This window comes from Trachypithecus francoisi, unplaced genomic scaffold (assembly GCF_009764315.1).
Source record: "Trachypithecus francoisi isolate TF-2019V2 unplaced genomic scaffold, Tfra_2.0 Lachesis_group17, whole genome shotgun sequence".
Classification (NCBI taxonomy): domain Eukaryota; kingdom Metazoa; phylum Chordata; class Mammalia; order Primates; family Cercopithecidae; genus Trachypithecus; species Trachypithecus francoisi.
Window position 1 is genome coordinate 14,259,788 of NW_022681462.1, and position 27,521 is coordinate 14,287,308.

The window sequence follows — 27,521 nt, forward strand, 5'->3', positions numbered from 1 at the left end:
TAATGACAACTGATATTGTCATTCTGAAATGACAGACTAGGATTATTTATCCACACAACGAAATGAAATTTAAAACTAAGAATTTCTTGAAAAGAAGGTAAGCTGCATTTAAAGCCTATTATCTTTCTTACCTATAAAAATTAGCCTAATCGATAGGGTGCAAACAATAAACAAGAATTTAATAAAAAGTCAAAATACAAAAGTAAAGAATGAAGTATGGAGGTCTTATAATCCCGATTTCAAACCTTACAAGACTATGGTAATCATAACAGTATGGTACTGGCATAAAGAGTGACATATGGAATACACAGAGTCCAAAAATGAACTCTCACATATATAGTAAAATGTTTTTTGACAAGGGTGGCAAGACCACTCAATGCAGAAAGGTCAGTCTTTTCAACAAATGGTACTGGGAAAACTGAATATCCACATGCTAAAGAATGAAAGTAGACCTCTACCTTATACCACATATAAAAACTAACTAAAATCAATTAAAGGCCTAAATATAAGCTCTAAAAATATAAAACTCTTAGAAGACAATACAGGGAAAAAGCTTCATGACATTGGATTTGGCACTGATTTCTTGGATATGAAATGAAAAACACAGGTAACAACAAAAAAACAGACACATTGGACTACATCAAAATAGAAAAACTTCTATGCATCAAAAGACACCATTAACAGAGTAAAAAGGCAACCTACGGAATGGGAGAAAATATTTGCAAATCACATATCTGATAAAAAGTTAATATCCAGAATATGTAAAGAACCTCTACAACTCAACAACAAAAAAACCAAACCACCCCATTAAATAATAGGCAAATAAAACATTTTTCCAAAAAAAGACATAAAAATGCCCAGTAAGCACATAAAAAAGATGCTCAACATCACTCATCATTAGAAAAATGTAAGTTAAACCTACAGGGAAATACCACCTCATACCCATTAGGATGGCTAGTCTCACAAAATCCAGAAAATACATTTTGGTAAGGATGTAGAAACACTGAAACCCTTGCGCACTATTGGTGGAAATGTAAAATGGTTCAGCTGCTATGGAGAGCAGTGCGAAGATTCCTCAAAAAATTACAAATAGAATTACCATATGATCCAGAAGTTCCAATTCTGGGGTTGACAAAAATAAGAACTAAAATGGGGCCTCAGAGAGGTATCTGCATATGCATGCAAATATACAGAGGTATATGCATATGCTCCTAAAACCCTTGGAATCTCCAGAGTGGCAAATGCATGTTCATTCTCAACAGCCAAAAGGTGAAGGCAACACAAAAGTCCACTGACAAATGAATGGATAAGCAAAATGTAGTGTATACACATATAATGGAATATTATTCATATTACTCAGCCTTAAAAAGGAAGGAAATTCTAACATGCTACAACACAGATGGCACCTTGAGGACATTAAGCTACATTAAATAAGCCAGTCACAAAAGGATAAATATTGTATGATTCCACTTACATGAAATACCTGATAATCAGTGCACAGTATGAGTGCTCTATGAGTCAAACTCACAGAGATAGAAAGTAGAATAGTGGCTGCCAGGGGATGGGAGAAAGTGGAAAAGTGTGTGTGTGTGTGTGGTGTGGTGTGTGTGTGTGTCTAGACAGGATCTTGCTAGGTTTGCCCAGGACTTGTGTGTGTGTGTTCGTGGCTGTGTGTGTGTACAGACAGGATCTTCCTAGGTTGCCCAGGCTGGTCTCAAACTGCTGGTCTCAAGTGATCCTCCTGCCTCAGCCTCTCAACGTGTTGGAATTACAGGCATGAGCTACTATGTCAGGCCTATATTTGGTCTTTGTCCCCATTCCCTGGCATACAGCTCCTAAAAACCTTGGAATCTCCAGAGTGGTAAAAACGTCTTCATATGCTAAAGAGATGACAAACAGTCGAGGGCCCCTACATAGCCACAGGAGGAAGGCTGGTCACCTGAAAGACTAAGGCAGGATTAGAGGGTTGGGACTTTCAGCTCCACCTTGGCCAGAGTTGTTGTTGTTGTTGTTATTATTATTATAACTATTATTATTATTATTATTACTTTGAGACAAAGTTTTGCTCTTGTCACCCAAGGTGGAGTGCAATGGCACGATATTTGGCTCACTGCAAACTCCACCTCCTGGGTTCAAGTGATTTTCCTGCCTCAGCCTCCCGAATAGCTGGGATTACAGGCATGAGCCACCACGCCCAGCTGATTTTTGTATTATTAGTAGAGACGGGGTTTCACCATGTTGGCCGTGTTGGTCTAAATTCCTGACCTCAGGTGATCCACCCACCTCAGCCTCCCAAAGTGCTGGGATTACAGGCGTGAGTCACCATGGCAGGCCCAGAGTTATTATGTAATAGGTACAGAGTTTCAGCTTTGCAAGATAAAGAGTTCTGTGGATGGATGTTTGTAATGGTAGCACAATAGTGCATATGAACTTAATGCCACTGAATTGTGCACTTAAAAACAGTTAAGATGGTAAGTTTTGTATGTTTATTTTTACCATGACCAAAAAGAAAGAAAAAACACATACTAAAAAAATACAAATAACAGCAACAGATCCTCAAGTTGTTAACAATTACTCAAATATGAAATTTATACATCCCAATAGTTTATTATTTATCCATTCAAAATAAAAATACTATTAAAATATTCTGGCTGAAAATGTACACTTTAATTTCTTTTAAAAAGTATAATACTAAATCCCTGCACTTTGGGAGGCCAAGGCAGGTGAATCTCGAGGTCAGGAGATTGAGATTATCCTGGCCAACATGGTGAAACCCCATCTGTACTAAAAATACAAAAATTAGCTGGACATGGTGGCATGCACCTGTAATCCCAGCTACTCAAGAGGCTGAGGCAAGATAATCACTTGAATCTGGAAGGCGAGACTGAAGTGAGCTGAGATTGTGCCACTGCACTCCAGCCTGGCAACAGAGTGAAACTCCTTCTCAAAAAAAAAAAAAAAAAATATATATATATATATATATAATACTAAAGTGACATATAGGATAGGATATCCTTTGTCTTTGAGAAATAAATGCAAAATGTAGGAAAGTAAATTATTAACCCTGGTTAATCAAACAAGAAATTCAAATAGTCTATTCTTGTAATGTAGTACTATTAAAAAACAAAACAACTTTTTCTGATTATAAAAGTAATGCTTCTCTTTGTAGAAAATTCAGGGAAAATGCAAAGAATAAAATTTTTAAATGACATCTAATCTGACCAGCTAAAGAAAACTACCAAAAAAAACAAGGTTTCTCCTTGTTCTAGGAAGATAAAAAGGTTTAAAAAAATTTTTTTTGACATAGCTGATATCACACTATATAAGTACATCTATATCTTGCATTTTTTTTTTTTTTTTTTTAAGACGGAATCTTGTTCTGTTGCCAGGCTGGAGTACAGTGGCATGATCTTGGCTCACTGCAACCTCCACCTCCCAGGTTCAAGCAATTCTCTTGCCTTAGCCTCCCAAGTAGCTGGGACAAACATGTACCACCACGCCCAGCTAATTTTTGTATTTTTAGTAGAGATAGGATTTCACCATATTGGCCAGGATGGTCTCGATCTCGCGACCTCGTGATCTGCCTGCCTCAGCCTCCCAAAGTGCTGGAATTACAGGCGTGAGCCACGGCACCTGGCCCTGTATCTTGCATTTTTAACTGAATATCATAATGTATGTATTTTCTCCTACCATTAAAAATCCTTGGCTGTATATAATATTCCATGGTAAAGAATGTGTAAAGCATAATTTATTTTACCATTTCTCTATTGTTAGACATCTGGGTTCTTTCCAATTTGTAGCTATTTTTAAATTCTTCAATAAAAATGAACAGCTTGTAATTAACATTATTTTTCAGTGAAATAGTACTTGATAGAATCACAAACTTTTTTCACAGAAAAAAGTACCGTATTCCATGTCATCTGCAAAGATGTACATAAGTACTAGTTTAAGTGGTCCAAATGTAAAAATGAGAAATTACAACTATAATAAATCAGTTTCCATACTGTACATACATAAAATAACTCTACTTAGTTTAACTGACATAGAGCCTTAAAGTGGCATAACGACAGTAAATCATCACTTAATATGGGTGATAGGTTCTGGGAGACTGTAACTTTAAGTGAAACAACATACAGCAGGTTTTTGAATAACACTGTTTCCTTCAATGTTATTGAAAAAAATATTGAGGGAAATGTTTCACTATAATGATGAGTGAAAAAAAAAATAGCTTTGGTACAAGTTGCTTCACTTAAAGTCACAGTTTCCAAGACCTATTCATCATATTGAGGACTTACTGTACTTTAAAAAATTACTGACAAAAAGTTGGCCAGTTCTACACTATGCAATGTAAGAGTTCTATATATCTAGACATGCAATAATTGAGGTGTGTGATAATGAGGTCATGGTCAGAATATAAGAAGTGAAAACATGGTTTAGTTATTGAACACCTATAGATACAAGTTTGTGTCTATCACTATCAATAGGTAGGACCAACATTTTAGAAGCAGTCTAAATAAAGCACAGTGAATCCCATTCTATAAAACTTTTGTGAACCTGATTGGAGAGCTTACACATGTGACTTAGCATTGCTCCAATGTGAATAAATGAAAATTCATGTCATACACAAGTAGCAAAGTCCCCCGCACTATTCAACATGGTACTCAGGAGATGCTGGGGATGTTAACTAGCACATAAAACACAATGCTAACACTTGATAACTCAAAGACTATCTAATTTCACAAATGGCCCCTTCTAACTGTTACACATGGTAATTCCTAATGATTCTATTCTTTTTTTCTTTTTTTCATTTTTTGAGACAGAGTCTTGCTCTGTTGGCCAGGCTGGAGTGCAGTGGCACAATCATGCCTCACTGCAGCCTTGACCCGCTGGGGTTAGGTGAACATCCTACCTCAGCCATCCAAGTAGCTGGGACTACAGGTGTGCATCACTATGCTTGGTTAATTTAAAAAAATATTTTGTAGAGATGAGGTCTCATTATGTTGCCCAAGCTGGTCTCAAACTCCTGAGCTCAAGTGATCCTCTTGCCTTGGCCTCCCAAAGTGATAGGATTACAGGTGTAATCCACTGTGCCCAGCCTGTATTCTTCTTAAAACAAGGCTATGACCTGTTGGTGATTCAAACTAATATATGAGTCTGACATCTTCTGTAAAATGATATGTGACCTGTTCTTTTTGTTATACTAAGTGGTTTAAAATTAAGTGGCTTGACTAAAGAGACAAAATAATTAAATGTAACACATGATGCTTGATTGGATTCGTGCCCAAAAAGTGAAATAAAAATCTAAATAAATATTAGCAGCCGGGCGCAGTGGCTCACACCTATAATCTCAGCACTTTGGGAGGCAGAGGTAGGCAGATCACTTGAGGTCAGGAGTTCAAGACCAGCCTGGCCAACATGGTGAAATCCCATCTCTACTAAAAATACAAAAATTAGCCAGGCGTGGTGGCACACGCCTGTAATCCTAGCCACTCGGGAAGCTGAGGCAGGAGAATCACTTGAACCCAGGAGGCAGAAGTTGTGGTGAGCCAAGATTGCACCACTGCACTCCAGCCTGGGTAACAGCAAGACTCCATCTCAAAAAAAGTAAATTAGCAAGGTAATTTGAATATGAACAATGTATTTTAAAATACCATTATATCAACATTGACTTTACAGAAAAGTTAGTAGTCTGGGGTGATTTTGGGGTGTTTAACAATATTGTACCTCTAGATAACCTAGGAGAACAAAAAAATCACCAGAGGAAATATTACTGTGTAATATTTAATGTCAAGTAAGCATATTTCAAGTTATAAAATTATAATTTATTAAATTCTTAAAATTGTCAAACTCTGAGGTACCTAAATTTTTATTTAAAACCAAGCCTCTTGAGAAAAATTACAAAAACAAAGAAACTGTTTTATTCTAGTTTGATTCTTTATTTACATATTATGTACCTAGAAAGTTGACTTAATTTTAGGGATATTCTGGACAAACTAACATATAAGCTTACCTTAACTCTCTGTAGGAAAATTGTAAACTTAGAGAAAATATCCTTGAGCAGATCAAACCACTGGGGAAAATTCAACATTCTCATCTGATCTGCAAGCCTAGAAAAAAATAATTCAAACAAAAATAATGATTGTCTCTGGGCCAATATAGCATCTACAAACTGGAAGAAATGATACTAAATACTATCTAGTGATAAAATGCAAATTTATCCAGATACCTAAAATGTTGAAGAGGCAGATTACCAAAGAGTTATGGCTTATTTAAATATTTTTAAGATGGTAAGTTAAGTATATCATACATCAATTTCATATGAACAAGCTTTATGACCACTGAATGAATAAACCATAGAGAAGTAAGTGTGAAGATATACTCTGGAATAAAAATGGAAACACATCTCTGCCCAAAATTTCATAATCTGCTTTTCTAACTACAACTTTAAAAATATCATATGAGAGGTAATATGGCATGGTAGTTAAGAGCACTGCCACAACACAATGCCTTGGTTTAAAATAGCAGCAGCTTATTGGAATTGCTAGCTATGTGGCTCTGGCAAGTGACTTAACCCCTCCATGCTCCAATTTTCTCATCTAACATGAGGAAACTGATAGAACCGACCTTATGTGGTTGTTGTAAATATTATATGAGTTAATAAAAAATACTTAGAACAATGCATGACACATTTTTAAAAGTACCATGTAAGCAGCAGCTAATACTATTTTGATAGTTGACACAAATCATTAACTTCAAGGTGAAAAAAAGTAATACAAAATATAATTCATTCCCTAAAGATATTTTATAGTACCAAAATGACTTATTACTCTAAATTTTTAATAAATGCAGCTTCAGCTAAGAGTTTATTCTAAAAAGATACTACAACACTTGATATACAGGAAGTTCTCTACTTATATGGATAAAATTCCCTAGGAAAGAAGAAAAACTGACTCTCCACATCCATGGAGCTTCTAACAGTGTCCCAATGACTTAATGTTTTCCAACCACTAACAATTCTCTCATTATTATAGTTGCTTCAACTAATTCTGAAATTGAATTTTCCCTAGGTAATAGTGTGGAAATTAATACTGCATTCTGTGAGTTTGGCCCAGGAAAGTTTCACAGTTGTACATATTGCTATTCATATCTAAGCCAGTTAAAAACATTTAAATATCCATATGAACAAGAAATTCAGTCATAAAATATTATCACTATTCTTCTTAAAATAATAGAATAGGAATTTTTCTTTTTTCTTTTCTTTTTTTTTGAGACAGGATCTTACTTTGTTGCCCAGGCTAGAATGCAGTGGCACAATCACAGGTCACTGAAGTCTGGACCTCCCAGACTCAATCCATCTCCTACCCTGGCCTCCTGAGTAGCTAGGACTACAGGCATGTGCCACCACACCCAACTTATTTTTTTAATGTTTATTTTTAGTAGAGATGGGGTCTCACTTTATTGCCCAGGGTGGTCTCAAACTCTTGGGCTCAAGCAATTCTCCCACCTCGGCCTCCCAAAGTGCTGGGATTACAGGTGTGAGTCAATGCACCTGGCCAAGAATAGGAATTTCTAGGGTGAAAACAAACAAACAAATACAAACATGGGCAATTCAAAATCATAAACTCAAACTTCTCAAAGCCAATTAAAAGTTGAATTTTAATTATATAGCTAAAAATTTAAACATAATACTTGCTATGCCCCGTAATGAATTATCTTCAATTTCACCTCTCCATATCTATGTTCTGCCCCTCTCCATCCTGCTCTCTGCTCTGGGAAGCTAATCTGTGGGCTTGGCCCATGAGGAGCTCTTACGAAGACTGGAAGAAGTAAAGGTATCTACTCCTCTAGCTTTCTAGTAAAGGTACCTAATTCTCCTGTGTCTCTCAAGGGTTGCCTCAGGGTGACTGCTTCCCTGTACTCAAGGTCACAGCTTTTTATCAACTACCTTCTCCTCAATTCTGTTAACCACTGTCTTTGTTCTGCACTGTCACTTGTGATTTTCCTACACTCTGCTCACACCTTAGTAAATAATTCCTTTACAAAATCTACTTCAAATTATTCTAATTTGCATGTATCATCTTTTCTGACTGATAACCACCAACCTATATATTTATACTTACTTCACAATAACATCTGTGTCTATTTCTTCTGTTTGTGAAACTTTATTAATCACACACTGCAAAATTCAAGAAAAAACAAAAACAATTTGATTAATTGTCTTTCAAATCCTAAGTAGTCCATGTTCCATTTGTATATTAAAAAGGCCCTTACTATATGAACACTTTTCAAAAGAGGACATGCATGTGGCCAACATAACTGATCATTAGAGAAATGCAAATCAAAATCACAAAGAGATACCATCTCACACAAGTAAGAATGGCTATTACTAAAAAGTCAAAAATAACAGGTGTTGGCAAGGTTGTAGAGAAAAGGGAACACTTGTTATACACTGTTGATGGGAGTGTAAATTAGTTCAACCATTGTGGAAGACAGTGTAGCCATTCCTCAAAGACCTAAAGACAGAAATACCATTCAATCCAGCAATCCCATTACTGGTTACATACCCAGAGGAATATAAATTGTTCTATTAATAAAGACACATGCACACGTATGCTCACTGTAGCACTATTTACAATAGCAAATACATGGAATCAACCTAAATGCCCATCAATGATCCACTGGATAAAGAAAATGTGGTACATGTACACCATGGAATACTATACAGCCATAAAAAAGAATGAGATCATGTCCTTTGCAGGGACATGGATGGAGTTGGAGGTCATTATCCTTAGAAACTAATGCAGAAACTGAAAACTAAATACTGCATGTTCTCACTTATAAGTGGAAGCTAAATGATGAGAACACACAGACACACAAAGGGGAACAATACACAGTGGAGACTATTGGAGGGTGGAGGGTGGGAGAAGGGAAAGGATCAGAAAAATAACTAATGGGTACTAGGCTTAATACCTGGGTGATGATATAATCTATACCAAAAAAACCCATGTCACACGTTTACTTATGTAACAGACTTGCACATGTATCCGTGAAATTAAGATTTAAAAAAATTTAAAAGGCTCTTACTTACTATAATAATTACTTTACCAGATTTTTATATCTTACGCATCTCTCATAGTGTTTGAAAAGCTGATTACAATTAGCCAATTAAATAATTATTTCAGAGTATGTTTGAATTGTAATAATATCACCTACTATTCAAAACTGTTCAAAATCATACACCAGAAAAGTAGAACTGTAATACTTAGGAACAAGGTGTAAGCCCCATATTAAAATCCCAAAAGAAATTCATATTGAAAGTTACATTTCCTTGTGATATATGCAACAGTTTAAAATAAAAAAATAAATGCTTAGATTTGAAGTCTGGGAATTGAAACATATCAGTTTTTAGAAATTGCTTAAAATATATATACAGAAAATTGTACAAATTATGTTTACAGCTCAATACTTTTGTACAAATGAAGTACATTTGTGTAATCAGAACTCAGCTCATGAAACAACCTTGCTGATACCCAGAGCTCCTCCCCTATTCCCTATCAGTTACTACTTCCTCCCAAAATATACTATTGTCCTGATTTTTAAACCATAGAATAATTTTGCCTGCATTTGAGTTTTACATAAGTGGAATCATATACTGTATACTTTCTGTGTTTGGTTTCTTTGGCTCCACATTATGTCTATAATACTCATTTGTTATTCTGTGTAATCTATTCATTCTCATTAATGTATAGTATTCCATTGTATAAATACATCAAAATTCTATTTATCTTTTCTACTGGTGATAGAATTTGGGCTGTTTCCAGTTTTTAAAATTACAAATAGTACTGCCATGAACATTCTGCTGTGTTTTGGTGAACTTATATACGTATTTCTGTTGGTGCATACCTAGGAATAGAAATGCTGGGTCCCAACATGTATGCAAAGTTGGCATTACTATGTATTGCCAACAATTTTTCAAAGTGGTTGTACCAATTTAAAAATACAGTGTTTTAATCAGTGCTTGAAAGGGGATGATTATAATTTTTTTGCTTATTTTATTTAACTTTTAAACTTATTTTAAACTTTAAAAACTCATATATGTACATTCAACCTTAATGATAATAATCAATTAAGCCTAATAAATACATTTAAAATTATGTTATCTTTTTCATATATTTAAAAACCGAAGTTCAGTGGATAAGATTTATCTGAGTAAAAAAAGTCAAAACAAAGATCAGGGAATACTGAAAAACACATGGATTTTAGTTTATAATTTCTTAGAGATTAGGATAAAAAGGAAATGAACATTTGTCTACTGCTAGTGGCAGTATAAATTGGTAAATCTTTTTAAATAGGAATTAAATTCTATACATCAAATAACTTAAAAATGCTTTTCACTCTCTAACCAATACTTCTAGGAATCAGTCTAAGAACAAATATTCTTAAGTACGAAAAAAATAACTTTATACCACAGACATCTGTCACAGTGCTATTTATCATATCAAATTAAAAACAATCTAAATATTAAATACAGAGGAAAAGTTAAGTAGATTTAACATAATGTTAATGGGACTTTACACAATCATTAAAAATGATGTTTCTGAAAGCTTTTATAATGAGAAAATGCTTATGATTCTAACAAATATATGTATAAAATCATAAACACATAATGACAACATAAGAAAATCAGTAACAGTCTACACATAGAAATATTCCTATAGCAATAATCTTTTGGCTGGTAGGACTATGTTTTACTTTCATTTTTCTATATTTTCAGTTTTTAGATAAATTAGCTATATTACTATTACACTATATATATTATTACTAGGATACATAAAAGTAAACTTCGCAAAGGTTCCAGACCAAAATATATCAGATTTTATGCACGATTACCTGTTTAATGATATTCTTTGCTGTAATAATCATTTTTTCACCATAGATTTCTAAAAAATTAAGTTTTCTTTGTTTTAAAAGTCCAAATACAAGAGATACCAGTCTCTCCTGTTAAAATAAAATAAAAGTATGTAATCTGACATTTTAAATAGGAAGTAATTTTACTTAGAGGTAGAAATATTCAGCATTAGGAGTTCTGTTTGATCCTCAGATTGCTATCCTACACAAAGTATTTTCTAGCAGCCTGAAAAACTCCCTTCCACAGCAATCTTATCATGAGATTTTTGGAGTCAGCACTCTAAAACAGATAAATCCTACCCCACCACAGTGAACCAATGAAGCTGGTTTTGGGGTAAAACAATACAAGGGTATTTTTTGTTCTAGTTTCAACAAGTAAAAAATACCCTTCTCACACCCTGATGACCAATAAATACTCCATGGGCCCTGTGGTTTGTTTTGGGTTTTGCTTGTTTGTTTTGAGACAGGGTTCCACTCTGTTGCCAAGGCTGGAGTGTAGTGGGGTGATGACAGCTCACTGTAGCCTTGATCTCCCAGGCTCAAGTGATCCTCCCACCTCAGCCTCCCGAGTAGCTGGAACTACAGGCATGCACCGCCACACCTGGCTAATTTTTAAATTTGTTTTGTAGACTCACTGTGTTGCCCAGGCTGGTCTCAGATTCCTGGGCTCAAACCACCCCCTAGCTTCAGTCTCTTACAGTGCTTGGATTACAGGCCTGAGCCACTGCGCCTTGCCCCTGTGCTTTTTAATGCATGGTCTAGAAGACTGAAATAATGACCTAGACTCTCTGTGGGAGGTCAACTGCTAACATGTACAAAAGTTTCTTTACTTAGGCAGTTATCAGGGTTTCTGGGATTCTTTACTAGTTGTTGTCAGTGATTAACACTGAGAAGTTACCAGCTAAGTGAAGCCTGGATATTATGTATTTGTATATACATATATATAAAACATGTTCATAATAGGTACTCAGTAAATTTGAGTGACAGGTAATTACCATATGATAATGATCACTTTTTTGGTTTTGTTTTTTTTTGAGACAGGGTCTTGCTGTGTTACGATCATGGCTCACTACAGCCTCCAACTCCTGAACTCAAGTGATCCTCTCGCCTTAGCCACCCAAGTAGCTGGGACCACAGGTGTGCATGCACCACTACACCCAGCTAATTTTTTATTTTTTGTAGAGATGGAGTCTCCCTATGTTGCCGAGGCTGGTCTCAAACTCCTGGGCTCAAGCAATCTTCCCACCTCAACCTCTCAAACTGCTGGGATTATAACATGAGCCAATGCAGCCAACTATGATCACTTTTTATAAAAGACAAGCTCCAACACTCGCACGCATGCACACAGAATATAAATTAATTCATCCTATGTCTGCATTTTTAACTCGGTCTGTAAGCTCATTCTAACTCTAATTTCTAATTAAGCTATACAATTATATTATTCTCTAATTCCATAGGATAGTGAACAATTATGGTGCTTGCTAAAGTCACATAGCTGGTGAAGGACTTCATAGGTCTGATAGCCCTTGAAATTTAAGATAATTTTGTTTCCTATAATCTGAAGAAAATGTATTCTAAACCAAGACTGTTAAGCAATGGCATCAACTTCATTCCACAGTTAAAACACATACCTCTTCTAAAACTTGACAGTCATCTTCCAGTGGTCTATTTAAGTCAGTGTGAGAATAAGTAGAAAATTCTGCAATCATCATTTTATCTATCAGCTTTTCTAATTCACAAAGCTGTGATCCCAAATGCCTAAAAAGGAAGAGGAAAATGTTATATTTATATTCACTAAAAACTACAAATTCGCTCCACACAATCAAGGGAACTAGTAGGTAAAACTTTTCCAGCTGACAGTACCTGTGCAATAATGCAATGTTTTCAAAAAATGAAGTCCTTTAACTTACCAAAATAACTGCAAATATTTCATCTTCTAAATTCCATTTTTCTCTTTATAGTTGACCCTTGAACAACATGGGGGTTAGAGGCACCAAACACCAGTGCAATAAAAAATCTGTGTATAACTTCTGACTCCCCCAAAATTTAACTACTAATAGCTTATGTTGACCAGAAGCCTTACCAATAACATAAACAGTCAATAACACATTTTTTTCTATACTGTGCGTACCATATACTATATTCTTACAATAAAGCTAGAGAAAATATGTTACTAAGGAAATCCTAAGGAAAAGAAAATATATTTACTATTAAGTGGAATCAGATCATCATAAAGGTCATCTTCACACTGAGTAGGCTGAGGAGGAGCAGGGAGAGGAGTGGTTGGTCTTGCTATCTTAAGGGTGGCAGAGGAGATGGAAGTGGAGGCAGAAGAGGCAGACACACTCAGTATAACTTTACAGAAATGCATTGTAATTTCTGACTTTACTTTTTCATTTATCTAAAAATGTTTGTTTCTATATGGTACCAAACCTTCTTCTACCATTTGCTTTACTTTCAGTGCCCATATCATAGAAGAGTCCATGTCATAAAAGAAGTCAAAGGCAGTCTTGAATAACGCAAACTCTGCTGCCAGACTGTCTAATGTCATCTTGTTTTCTGGCACTGCTGCTTCTGTATCTTTTTCCTCATTGTCTGGCATTGGTTTGAGAACACCCATCTCCATCAAGTCATCTTCTGTTAATTCCTCTGGTGTGGTATCTATTAGCTGTTGAATTTCTCCAAGATTCTTATCTTGAAATCCTTCGTTCCTCACCCATTTTTGTCACATCCACAATCTCTTTCATGATCTCCCTGATCGTCTCACAGCATCTGCACACAGTTTTCTCTAACAGGAATTTATTGTTTCGGGCTTTATGGTCTTCACAATTTTTTTCTGTAACAATGATGGCATCTTCAATGGTGTAACCCTTCCAGACTTTCGTGATGTTCTATCGGGGTTCTCTTCCAAGGCACTGATAATCCTTCCTGCAGAGTAGTATGTGTAATGAGCTGTAAAGGTACTTATGACTCTCTGATCTAGAAGCTAGATTAGAGATGTTGTGTTTGGGGCAAGGAGGCCATTTTAATGCCTCTGGTGTTGAATTCATGGGGTTCTGGGTGGACAGGGCCATTGTTCAACACCAAAAGAACTTTAAAAGGCAGTCACTTTTTGGCAAGGTACTTATTGACTTCAGAGACAAAGCATCAATGGCACCAATCCAGAAAAAGCGTTATCCAGGTCTTTTGTTATATAAGCAAAATACTGGCAGCTGTTATTTATCTTTTCCCTTTGAAGCTTGTGGGTTAGCAGCTTTATAGATAAGGGCAGTCCTGATCACAAACCTGACTTCATTTGCACAAAACAGTAAGAAATAGCCTATCCCTTCCTGTCTTAAATCCTGGTTCTCACTTGTCTTCCTTACTAATAAATGTTCTTTGTGGCTTTTTTTTCCCAGAGTAGGGCACTTTTGTCTGCATTAAAACCTTTCAGGTAGATATTCTTTATCCTCCATTATTTTCTAAATGGCATCCAGGAACTCATTTGCTGTCTCTTTGTCAGCAGAAGCTGCTTCTCCTATTATCATGACTTTTCTGTAAGCCAAACCTCTAAAATTATCAAACCATCCTTTGCTAGCATTAAGTTCTCCAGCTTTAGATCCTTCACTTTCCTTTTGCCTTAAATTATCATTTGATATCTTAGCTTTTTCTCAAATAATATTAGAGTCTATAGGTATGCCTTTCTCATAGTAAGCCTGCACCTACATAAAATCTGCATTTTCAATACTGGATAAAAAGGTACTTGCAAAAAGTACAAGGCTTTTGTAAATGCTGTTGTAGCTAGAGTGAGGACTTGACAACTTTTTTCTTTTTTTTTAAAACAATTGTGGGCAACCACAACTGCAGACCTCAATCTACTATACACATCAAGGAATTAAACTTTTTATTGTAAATGTCATCACTTCTCTCTGCTTCTTGGGAGTACTTCCAGCATCACCAGTGAACTTAGTTTGGGTTCCATGATGTTATTCAAGGTGTACAGCATGTATTAAAAACAATAAAAACATGCAAAAACTGTAAGAGATCACCTTTTACTGTGATACTCCATTTACTGGAGAGAGGAACTACTCAAACATAGATGACTAGCATCACTTGAGCTCATCACAGTAGCAACTGGAGGTGGCTATGAAATTATTACAGGGGTATAATATGTACCAAAGTTTTTTGCAGGTATGATTTAATACTGCATGAATGGGGCCATGTACAGTCTGTAAGTTTTGATAAATTTTAACTTTTTTGACAAGTAATTATGATATAGTTTATTGTTTTCTAGTATATGCTAGCTATTTCAAGATAACATGGCTTTAAATCAAATGATGAACATTTAAAAAGTTTGAACTCCTAAGGACATATATTGTTTTGAAGAATTTCAGAAATTAAAACAAAAATCTTCCTTTGTCTTCTAAATAAATATAAAATCCATTCTTCTAAATAAATATAAAATTCAGTTGTTCAGGGTACTATTTTGAGACACTTCAGACCTAATGTTTTTAAAAAATTACAAAAAAGCCTTTTTCTCTTTCTAGGTAGAGCAATGGTAGATATAATACTATTGCCTTTTGACAAAGCTCTTCCGAAATTGAAAGACTGTTTACCTACTGTAGGAGCATTAAAACATTTGAGAGAACGGTATTCAGCAAAGATCACTATAGCAGGAAATCATTGTGAAATGTAAGCTTCTTTGTTCATATTTGATTATTGTCTGTATTGTCTGTTTTCATAATTAACATACTATTGTGTTTTCAGACTCAGCATTCGAAAATTATTTTAATGTGACAAGATAAAATTTTATGTTATATCATGATTGCAAATTTGTCTATTGATAAGAATTTAGATGTTCTGTATTTTATATTTATGTTTCTGAGATATTTAAGTTTTTAGTAAATATTGATGTTTTAATTTTTTTTATTAAGTTCTAGGGTACATGTGCACAACATGCAGGTTTGTTACATAGGTATACCTGTGCCATATTGGTTTGCTACACCCATCAACTTGTCACTTACATTAGGTAGTTCTCCTAATGCTATCCTTCCCCCAGCCCACCACCCCCGACAGGCCCCAGTGAGTGATGTTCCCCTCCCTGTGTGCGGGCTCTTTTTTGGTTCCATATAAAGATTAGTTTTTTCCAATTCTGTGAAGAAAGTCAGTGGTAGCTTGATGGGGATGGCATTGAATCTATAAATTACTTTGGGCACTATGGCCACTTTCACGATATTGATTCTTCCTATCCATGAGCATGGACTGTTTTTCCATTTGTTTGTGTCCTCTCTTATTTCCTTGAGCAGTGGTTTGTAGTTCTCCTTGAAGAGGTCCTTCACATCCCTTGTAAGTTGGATTCCTAGGTATTTTATTCTCTTTGTAGCAATTGTGAATGGGAGTTCACTCATGATTTGCCTCTCTGTTTGTCTATTATTGGTATACAGGAATGTTTGTGATTTTTGCATATTGATTTTGTATCCTGAGACTTTGCTGAAGTTGCTTATCAGCTTAAGGAGATTTTGGGCTGAGATGATGGGGTTTTCTAAATATACAATCATGTCATCTGCAAACAGAGACAATTTGACTTCCTCTTTTCCTAACTGAATACCTTTTATTTCTTTCTTTTGCCTAACTGTCCTGGCCAGAACTTCCAATTCAACTATGTTGAATAGGAGTGGTGAGAGACGGCATCCTTGTCTTGTGCTGGTTTTCAAAGGGAATGCTTCCAGTTTTTGCTCATTCAGTATGATATTGGCTGTGGGTTTGTCATAAATAGCTCTTATTATTTTGAGATACATTCCATCAATACCTAGTTTATTGAGAGTTTTTAGTACGAAAGGCTGTTGATTTTTTTCAAAGGCCTTTTCTGCATCTATTGAGATAATCACGTCATTTTTGTCATTGGTTCTGTTTATGTGATGGATTACATTTATTGATTTGTGTATGTTGAACCAGCCTTGCATCCCAGGGATGAAGCCAAATTGACGGTGGTGGATAAGCTTTTTGATGTGCTGCTGGATTCGGTTTGCCAGTATTTTATTGAGGATTTTCTCATCGATGTTCATCAGGGATATTGGCCTAAAATTCTCTTTTTTTGTTGTGTCTCTACCAGGCTTTGGTATCAGGATGATGTTAGCCTCATAAAATGAGTTATGGAGGATTCCCTCTTTATCTATTCGTTGAAACAGTTTCAGAAGGAATGGTACCAGCTCCTCTTTGGTGTTATTTAAGGTGTATAGTATGTATTAAAAACAATAAAAAACAAAAATATGCAAAAACTGTAAGAGATCACTTGTTACTGTAATAATTTACTGGAGAGAGAAACTGGTCAAATACAGATGACTAGCATCACTTGAACTCACCACAGTAGCAACCGGAGGTGGCTATGAAATTATTACAGTGGTACAGTATGTACCACAGCTAGTTTTTTGGAGTTATGATTTAATACTGCATGAATGGGGCCATGTACAGTCTATGTGTAAGCTTTGATAAATTTTAACTTTTTAAATAAATTTTATGGTAGTAAACGATAAAGTAGACTGGTACCTACATATATTTTATGCATTCATGGCATATATATTTCTAGGCTATGTGGAAAGTTTTTTCAAACTTTCACAAATCTCCAAAAACGTTTCCAATATATTTACTGAAAAAAAATCTGTGTATAAATGGACCCACAAGTCCAAACCCATGTTGTTCAAGGTCAAAGGTATATCTTTAGCCTCCAAATAAATGTGTTCTAGAAAACCTGGTTACTGGGCATGATTGTTTCCACAGACAAAATATTGACATTCTAAGTCCTTTCCTTATTAACCATTTACTAAATGTCAGTGGTGGTAGCTCCCCAGTCATTCATTTATTCAACAAACATTTGTGCCTATCCTGCACTAGGCCCTGTCCTGGGTGCAAATAAATATCTGAAGGACTATATGTACAGACGGACTCAATTCAATCTTTCCCATAATCAGTTTGAATTACTGTGTAACATCCCTTAAGTCATTAAGCTGAAAGTCATTGAAACACAAGACTGAAAAATGTAAGGATGAAGTACTTTCATACAAAGGGATTTTTGCCATACTTTCAAATAGCTGTATAAAAGCAATGAGCTAAAGAAGCCTAGTTGGTCCAAAGAATTTCAAAACTTAAGTGAAAGAGTCCAATGGAACATGTTTACATCTCAGTGGAAAAAAATGTTTTAAGCTCTATTTTGAGGGGCAGTTTTAAAACATTTAAATATTACATTAAAATTTTTAAAAAAACATTTAAAATATATCTACACTACATTTACTTGAAAAAGAAATCCTTAATATTGACAACTATATCTACTAAGAAAGATGAGATATAACACAATTTTTAAAAAGTTAGTTAAAACCATTTGACCTTTTGGGTAGATGCATTATTCTTCTTTTATAAACAACATATGGTAAGTAGGAGTAGTGATAATTATGAAACAAATCTGATAAATGAAATAACATAAAAGTTTGCATTTTTCTACGTGAAAATTGTATTTCTTATAGTTAATAGACTAAAAAGGTTCTCATAAATGGCATCAATATCTTACAGTAGACTAATTTAGAATAGATCCACCAGTACAAACTAAAACATTGTCACAAGAGGAATTTGGCAGTATCTAGCAAAATTACAGAGGAATTTTGACCTAGGAATCTCACTTCTTAGAATCTGTCTCAAAGATGCATGAGCAAAAATACCAAAGAACATACATTAACTGCCCTTCTATTGGTAACTGTAACGGAATAGAAACAACCCAAATGCTGACCAATGGGGAATGGTTGAATAAATCACAATGCATTTATTTTAAATAGATATTACTTTTAAAAGAATTGATAAATACCTATACATACTGCTACAGAGCAGTTTTTTTTCATTATTTCCCCTCCAGAAGCCTTTTCTAATCTTACACACACACAATCCCATGAAATTTTTAATTTTTTTTTTTTTTTTTTCTCCACAGAGTCTCCCTCTGTTGCCTAGGCGGGAGTATAGTGGCGCAATCTCAGCTCACTGCAACCTCCACCTCCCAGGTTCAAGCAATTCTCATGCCTCACCCTCCCAAGTAGCTAGGAATAAAGGTATGTGCCATCATACCCAGCTAATTTTTGTATTTTTAGTAAAAGACAGGGTTTTACCATGTTGGCCAGGCTGGTTTCAAGCTCCTGACCTCAAGTGGTCCACCCTCCTTGGCCTCCAAAAGTGCTGGAATTAGAGGCATGAGCCACCGTACTCAGTCACCCCTATGAAATTTTAATACCACAAATATATTATATATCTGTTTATGTACTATGGCCCTTTGAAGGGTCACAAACCATTGTTATATTCAAGATTTTTTTTCACCTTTCAAGAGCCAATGTTTGCCCTCTTGAGGTAGTATCTCCCATTGAGAATGCATGCTGTAGAGCATGTACAATATCCAGAGTATATTGTAAGGTAAAAACAGCAAGGTGGAGAACAGTATCTACAGTGGGCTAATGCTTATCTAAGATGAGAGACAGACAGATAGATGGATGGATGGACAGATATAAACTAAAACTTTTAAATGGCGACTTATCGTAGGGGTTGTGGGGGAGAAAAATGGGGTCATACTGATACTTCCTATTTAAATTCAAGACTATATGATTTTTACTTCTTCAGTCTTACATATGTATTTCCGTTTAATCAGGCTGAAAATTGTGATTACTAATGACACTAACACAATTCATTATTTGTTTTATCCCACAACATACACAGATTGTCTCAGAACAATATTATTAATACAAACAATATAGGACTTTTTCCTCTTTTCCTTAAGATATATCCCATATAAGATGAACAGTTAAATTACTGTTTTAAAGTCACTTAAAAAAGAAAATTATTTCCCAGTTCTGTCCACTACAAAAGCCTAGAAATAATGGCCAATCCAGTAGCAAGAACACGCCTACTACCCAGATGGATTTCTAAATACTATTTCCTACTAAAAGAAAGTAGGGCTCCTTAGACAAATGGCAGATTACAGGTCTGGGGTAGGAAATGTATAATATAAACATCCTGTCATAACACAAAGTAAGAAAACTGTCAATAACTACTTAGGAAGTCATGTCAAAAGACTCAAGAATGAACTTGAGGAGGTTCCTACAAATGATAATTCAATTTGAACATTGATAAAAATTAAAAAGCAAAGAAGTTAAAACACTTTGAAAGCATATAAATCCATGTATTTATAATATCTTTAAAAATTCATCAGTTATCTTTGGAGGATGCTAGATTTCCAATTCATTATTTTGAAAACAGCCAAATAAAGGAAAAGAATCTAGCATTTAACCTGTCTAATCTTGTAAGAACTGTCCTTCAAAGGGTGACCAAATAATTGTTATGGGGAAACATCAACTCATAGAAATGTTCCAGTGAATAAGTAAAGAAAGTGGGACAGAATTAACGTATCATAATTTGTAGCCCATAATTAATGATAAATCTAGACGATTGTTAAATGGCTGCTAATCATCAAAAAAGATTTTTATGCTTCTTGACTGAAATACACACCACTGTCTATTAGGTGCTCTTGTCAAAAAGTAAAACTTAAAGCTAATCAAGCTTTTAAATCTAACTATCAATTACAGAGAATATAGGTGAAAAAATAACATGCTAAACATGGAAACACAGTTTACAAAATCCAAACTATGAGAAGCACTATAAGACAATCCAGTTTCTTCGATTAATATTTTGAAAGAAAATTAGAATGGATAACTATGGATCAAAAACCACTTGAGACATATCAACCAACTGCAATATATAGATATTATTTGGACCCTGATTACAATAAACACACTGTAAGCAAGAATTTTGAGACAAACGGGAAAATCTGAACACTTGACTAGCTATAATTGAAAATATAAATGACATTAGAGTTACATTTTTAAAAAATACTTACCTTTCAAAGATACCTAATGAAATATTTATGAATGAAACAAAATGTTCGGGGTTTGTTTCAAAATAATAAAGGATATAGATAACACAAACTCGGCTTTGCATTGACAACTTAAAGATGATAAACAATTTATCTAGCTTCCTATAACTCTTTTCATATAATTTCCTTTAGTTTTGTGTATGTTTGAGTCTCTATAAGTTTTTTTTAAAAAAAAAAAACAGTGATAGTGTAGGATCTAAATTTAGACCTAATATTGCTTGGCTCTCAATTATTTTTGTATTTTTTTTTTTTTTTTTGTATTTTTTAGTAGAGACGGGGTTTCACTGTGTTAGCCAGGATGGTCTTCATCTCCTGACCTCGTGATCCGCCCGTCTCGGCCTCCCAAAGTGCTGGGATTACAGGCTTGAGCCACCGCGCCCGGCCGGCTCTCAATTATTTTTATGAAGACCATTGATTCTTTTTTAATGCAGACTAGAGGTTAGCACTCAGGTATGTGTTACCTTCAAGTGTAAATACTCTTCAACAAATCACTATAAAGAATTATGGTGAGAGGTCCATATGACTATACCTACTGATATTTGGGCACCAAAATAACAAAACTTTCTGTCATTTTGGCATAACTTAAATGCAGTGTTCTATTTGACCTTAGATATTATTTTAAATAACTTGAGTAGCTTCATTTTTATACATCCTTAAAGTAATTTTAAAGTTTAATTATCTAATACAGATTATATAATTAATTTAATAAAGAACCTCAATACTAACACCAAATAGTATTTATTTTATAATCACAGGTATTTTATATATGCAAGAATTTGTCTAAACAAATCCTTAAATGCAACTTTCAGAACTGTAATATTTTTTACCTGTTCATCCTCAATCTAATTGTTCTTTTATATTCTCGGCTACTTTGACAATAGATGTAATAATAATGACATATGCATTATTATTAATCTTAACAAAAATATTTAAGATAAATCTGCTAACACCTTGTTTTAAAAGTATGTATCCTAATAATCACACACAGTAATTTAGAGTGGTGAGAGAATCTACTGAAATGACAACTAAAATACCACTTTCTGAAAAATATATCCAGCTAAGTAAACTGAAACAATCCCAATACTTTCTACTTAGATATGCCTCAATTTGCACATTAATTCAGACCTTCTGCTAAGTTGTATGTTCAATACAGTGACCTCTGTGCTGTTCTTATCAGAAAACCTTGTATATCAATAAACTCTGTAGCAATTCTAGTTTCATCAAATAGCAAGAAGTCTGATTTCTTCATCACAAAACATACAATGTGGATGTTTTCTTACTACAATATTTTAAAATCTAAATTATAGGAGATTTAAGGTCAAATAATATGTTAAATACCTTTTGATAGATCTAATAATAAAGATCTCTTAAATGGAATCTCAAGGTGGCCACTAATCAATGAAATCATAATAAACTGGAACCTATAATAAACTGAGTGTTTTGCATCTTTTCTTTCAAAAAAGAAAAAAAAAGGCTTACAAGTAGAAAACAAGCTAGCTGCAGTCATTTTTATGCCAAAATCCATTAATATGGTAGTTCGTGGCTGCTGAGCAAACCTATAGTTCAATTGCCCACAGTTTGTACAATTAAATTAGTATTGATGTTCAGAGTGATCTCTCTGAGGTCCTATAAGATTCTCAAACAAATATATTAAAAAGCATAGCTCTCAAGTCCAGAGGGACCCAAGTTGAATCTCTACTGTACTGTTACTTAACTTGCTATATGACCTTAGTTTTCCTATCTGTAAAGTGTGGGTAACATTCCCTATCTCCTAGTTTTTTGGGGAGTGGGCGATGTCCATATACTTAGCACAGTATCTGGTACAGAACACTTAAGTATTCAATATATGTCCTCTGTTGTAGAATGGTGGTGGTAGTAATCATGGTATGAAGCAATAGGAAAAGAATGTTAACAACAATGATGAAAACTAAGAGTTTCTACACAAAGCTTTACAATAAGAAAGAACAAATAACAACACTATAGCACTAAGTTTCAAGGTAACTAAAGATTTTCTGTATCAAAATCTGCAAGATATCAACATTCAAATGCATTCTTGTGGGTTCATAATGAGACTTTTGTACTACATGTGCTTAAGCATTTGAATGCCATTAGCCTCGGCAATACTTTTAGCTAAATTAGTATATAAATGATATATATTGTTTCAATGATTATCATTTTTATTGGTAATAGATAGCAAAATTTCATTGCATATGTAATGGTTAAAAATATTTATATCCCGGCCAGGCACAGTAGCTCACGCCTGTAATCCCAGCACTTTGGGAGGCCGAGGCGGGCGGATCACGAGGTCAGGAGATGGAGACCATCCTGGCTAACACGGTGAAACCCTGTCTCTACTAAAAATACAAAAAATTAGCCGGATGTGGTGGCAGGCGCCTGTAGTCCCAGCTACTCGGGAGGCTGAGGCAGGAGACTGGCATGAACCCAGGAGGTGGAGCTTGCAAGTGAGCCGAGATCACGCCACTGCACTTCAGTCTGGGCAACAGAGCGAGACTCCGTCTCAAAAAAAAAAAAAAAAAAATTTATGTCCTAATAATTAAAATCACCTAATTCTGCAACAATTCAGGCAGTAAAATCATTCAAAATTTTTTAAATTTATAAATTCAACAAATGTACAAAAGAATTATAATTATGAATTATGCAGTGAGTCAATATTACCCTTCAAGTTCTGAAGAGGGGAAATCAAACTTTGGAACTTACACAGATACATCATACCCCCAAATCCATTAGTAGAAACCTCTTTGAATAGAGACAGGAAGATGTGTTAGTTGAAAATTTTGTTTTAGAAAGAACAAATTTATATAGGAAGATGCTACCACTTTAATTACAAATCATGAAAAAGTTGAGAACCCAACAGTAGTTATAAATCAGGCTTCTCAATTATGGTGCACATTAGTATTTCCCAGAGAGCTTTCAAAAAAATACAGATGCTCAAGCCTTAACCTCTAGAAAGTCTGACTTAATTGGCTGGGTGGGGTGTGGCACACTTTTTTAAAAGCTCTTCTGGAGATGTTATTATGCAGCCAGAATTAAGAACCACAGTCATATAGACTATAAATGGGAAATTAGGGACAAAGATTATAGATGGGAAAAAAAAAAAAAAGAGTGGAATAAAGGGTCAAGATACATTTGGTAATATACTGAATAATTCATAGATTTTACAAATAAGTATTAAGATGTGTACAACATAGCTCTTAACCAAGACATTTAAATTCAAAGCCCAATAGAAAGATCTAAAATAAAAACACAAACCATAACAAAACATGGTAGGAGACTGTAAAATTTCGTTAGAGAATATAAACAAGGTGCTCTGGGAGTTCAGAAGTCACCAAAAAGGTTTACATAAAAAATAATTTCAAAGTCAAAAAATACAGAAGGAATGAGAAAAAAGAACACATACATAAGCATTATTTGCTACTAATGACTAGAAAAAATGTGATGTTAGGTTAATAGTACACAGAAAAATGGTAGACAAATAAAACTATTAAAATTCCTTTTGGAAAACAGATTTGCATTTGTGGTAGTTCAACTACTAGAAAATTTTGGTATGAAAATTTCCTTTAAAAGCAATAGAACCAGCCTGGGCAATATAGCAAGATCTTATCTCTACAAAAAAAATTTAAAAAATTAGCCTGGCATGGTGGCACAGGTCTATAGTCCTAGCTACCCAGGAGGCTGGGGCAGGAAGATCACTTGAACCCAGGAGTTCAAGGCTATAGTTGAGCTATGATCGCACAATTGCGCTCCAGCCTGGGTAACAGGGCAAGACTGCATATATATGTATTAAATAGAGCATTTTTAAAAAGCAATAGAAAGAACATTATAGCCAAAAGCAAAACCTGGACTAAGATCCATAAAATGGAAAGACTATTAACAAATAAATTCAAAAGAATCCTTTGCTTGTCCTACTGAAAGATTTCTTATTTCAAGTAAGACCCTATGCTTAGTATATGGACCACAAAATGACTAAAATGTGGCCTCTGATATAAAAAAGACAAAAGTGTGTGAAATTCAAGTAGAATATTTCTTCTTTCCTAATGGGAGAGTATAATTATCTCTTATGCTTATGTTACCATAAGAGACCTCCAATACATATTTTCCTGGATAAAAATCAATCTATAAAGCATCCAAAACTAATTCTTATGCTTCTAAATAAAGTTAAACAGCCTTAAAAATATCTGTGAAGCTATACAAGAAAGTAACTAATGTTGATATTTAACAACCTTTAGCAAAAGGAAAGATAAAGTCAAGAAAGTAAATCATCATACAGGATTTGATAGAAATTTAAAACAAAACACAAACAAAAGAATGGGGTTATAATAACAAGTCTTAAACTACTTCAAGTATGATTCAGTATTCTTCCTTGATTATAAAAACATTTTCTTTTAGACTACTTTTGTTTTTGAAAATAATTTGCTATATGTTTATCAGAAGTTAGAGACTCAAGTTCTGATACCAAACTTTTAAACAGTTATAAACATACTGGAACTGACATTTGATCGGAAACTTTACAGAAATGTTTTACATGAAGAAATAACATTCTTTACACATGTGGTTCTAAAAAAAAAATAGATATTGAGCAAAATGTAGAAAATCAGAACATCTGAAAGTCTTTTTAAAAGTCATAGACATTTTTGGCCGAGCATGGCAGCTAAGGCCTGTAATCACAGCACTCTGCGGGTCCAAGGAAGGCAGATGGTTTGAGCTCAGGAGTTTGAGACCAGCCTGGGTAACATGGCAAGACTCCGTCTACTAAAAATAAAAATCAGGCCAGGCATGGTAGCTCACACTTGTAATCCCAGCACTTTGGGAGGCTGAGATGGGCAGATCACCTAGGTCAGGAGTTCGAGACCAGCCTGGCTAATATGGTGAAACCCTCTCTCTACTAAAAATACAAAAATTAGCTGGGCATGGTGGCGGTCACCTGTAATCCCAGCTACCCGGGAGCTGAGGCAGGAGAATCGCTTGAACCCGGGAGGTGGAGGTTGCAGTGAACCAAGATCGTGCCACTGTACTCCAGCGTGGGCAACAGAGCTAGACTCCATCTCAAAAATATAAAAAATAAATTAATAAAAATTAGCTGGGCATGGTGGTATGTGTTTTTTAATCCCATCTACTCAGGAGGCTGAGGTGAGAGAATGGCTAGAGCCGGTGGTGGGTAGGGGGACTGAAGGTGGGAGCAGAGGTTGCAGTAAGCTGAGAGCGCACCATTGCACTCTAGCCTGGGCAACAGAGCAAGACCCTGTCTCGAAATAAAAAAATAAATAATAGACATTTTTAAATGAAGAATATTTTATACTTTGAGTTAAGTTACAAAAAAAAGTAAAGTTGAAAACAAAGGTAAGCTCTTCCTTGAGCTCATAATAAATACAAGATTATAAAATTTTTACTCTGTAGCCCAATAAATCATAAACTACTGAGAATAAATAAATATCCAACCCGCTTCTTAAAATCACTTTTCATGAGTATTGACCATAAAATCTAAATCAAGGAAAAAAAAGTAAACTGCATGAACTTTGAGGTAAAAATTAGAATAGTTTGAGAATTTGTGTTTGCCAAGGCAGCATTCAATCTTTGATTCTACTTCTCAGCCCTGCACTATCTACAGGATATTGGCTCCCAATATTCATCAACACTCATGATATTATACAGTAAGTGATAAGTTAAAAACATACCTTCTGCCATTATAGAAATTCATTTTTCTAAGGCAATGACAACACTGACATTTATTGAAAAAATATATACCACATACAAATTCAAAAAAGATAAATCCTTATAATTTCAGAGGTGAAAGAAAAATTAAAAATAATGTAGTTTCCCTGGGTTCCATGCTGGGGAATTCAAAGTAGACTTCAAAAAAGCATGAATCACCCAAAATTGATTGCAAAATTTTATGTACAGGTATATTTTTGTGGAAAGATGGTGCAACAGTAGCTTTCAATGGATTCTCAAAGAGGTTTGTGACTCAGAACATTTTCTATAACCATGCATGTCTGGATTAGGTTCCACCCCTAAGGTCAGAGCTCCACAGCAATCTTTCCATTCATCACACTGTATTACACTATATCATAACTATGCAGTAATTTGTGTTTCCTTCCCCATGCCAAATAAATTGTAGAGACTTTTAGATCAATGAACATCTCTACTTTATTCCTGACTATATTCCCAGTATTCATTCTGTCCGGTACTTGACATGTAATAGGTGCTCAACAGCCATACCTTAACTGAATGAATCAATCAATTGTTCATCTAATTAAATTTTGTTCAAGCTTTAAAAATGCATCCTAAACATTCCAATTACTTACCTTCAGTCAATAAGAATTTATAATTCAATTAAAATAAAATTTTTTGAGGCCAACTTTTCCATAATGGATTAAGTTACAGAGCACATCTTCCATAAAACTTTACAGTCACTTACTAGTATGTGGTTTGGATGGTTTTCCCAGTAGACAGGAACTTCTACAAGGATACTGCAAGCCTGCTTAATGGAATGAAATTTTGATGGCTTGCAATTAGTCTATAAAATAAACACTTTGGAATTATTTCATATAAAATATCTAAAACCTAAGGTATTTTCAAAATAATAGGAGAAATTGGGTCTTTTTTATCACTATGTTATATTTTTTTTCTTTTGCAATTTGATAAACAGACTGCGAAT

General features: G+C 34.6%; 1 protein-coding gene across 7 annotated transcripts in view; it reads right to left on the bottom strand.

Moving 5' to 3' along the window:
• Positions 1-27,521, bottom strand: part of VPS54 (VPS54 subunit of GARP complex) — a 128,657-nt gene that overhangs the window by 50,496 nt on the left and 50,640 nt on the right. For all 7 annotated transcript variants that reach the window (XR_004443971.1, XM_033239216.1, XM_033239219.1 and 4 more), the window contains 4 exons: positions 12,540-12,666; positions 10,891-10,998; positions 8,121-8,176; positions 6,011-6,107 (listed from right to left, as the gene is read on the bottom strand). Coding sequence is in view for 6 of the 7 variants with exons in the window: in XM_033239216.1 (XP_033095107.1) it covers positions 6,011-6,107; positions 8,121-8,176; positions 10,891-10,998; positions 12,540-12,666 (388 nt within the window). In the remaining variant the exon portion in view is untranslated. The remainder of the gene's footprint in view (positions 1-6,010; positions 6,108-8,120; positions 8,177-10,890; positions 10,999-12,539; positions 12,667-27,521) is intronic.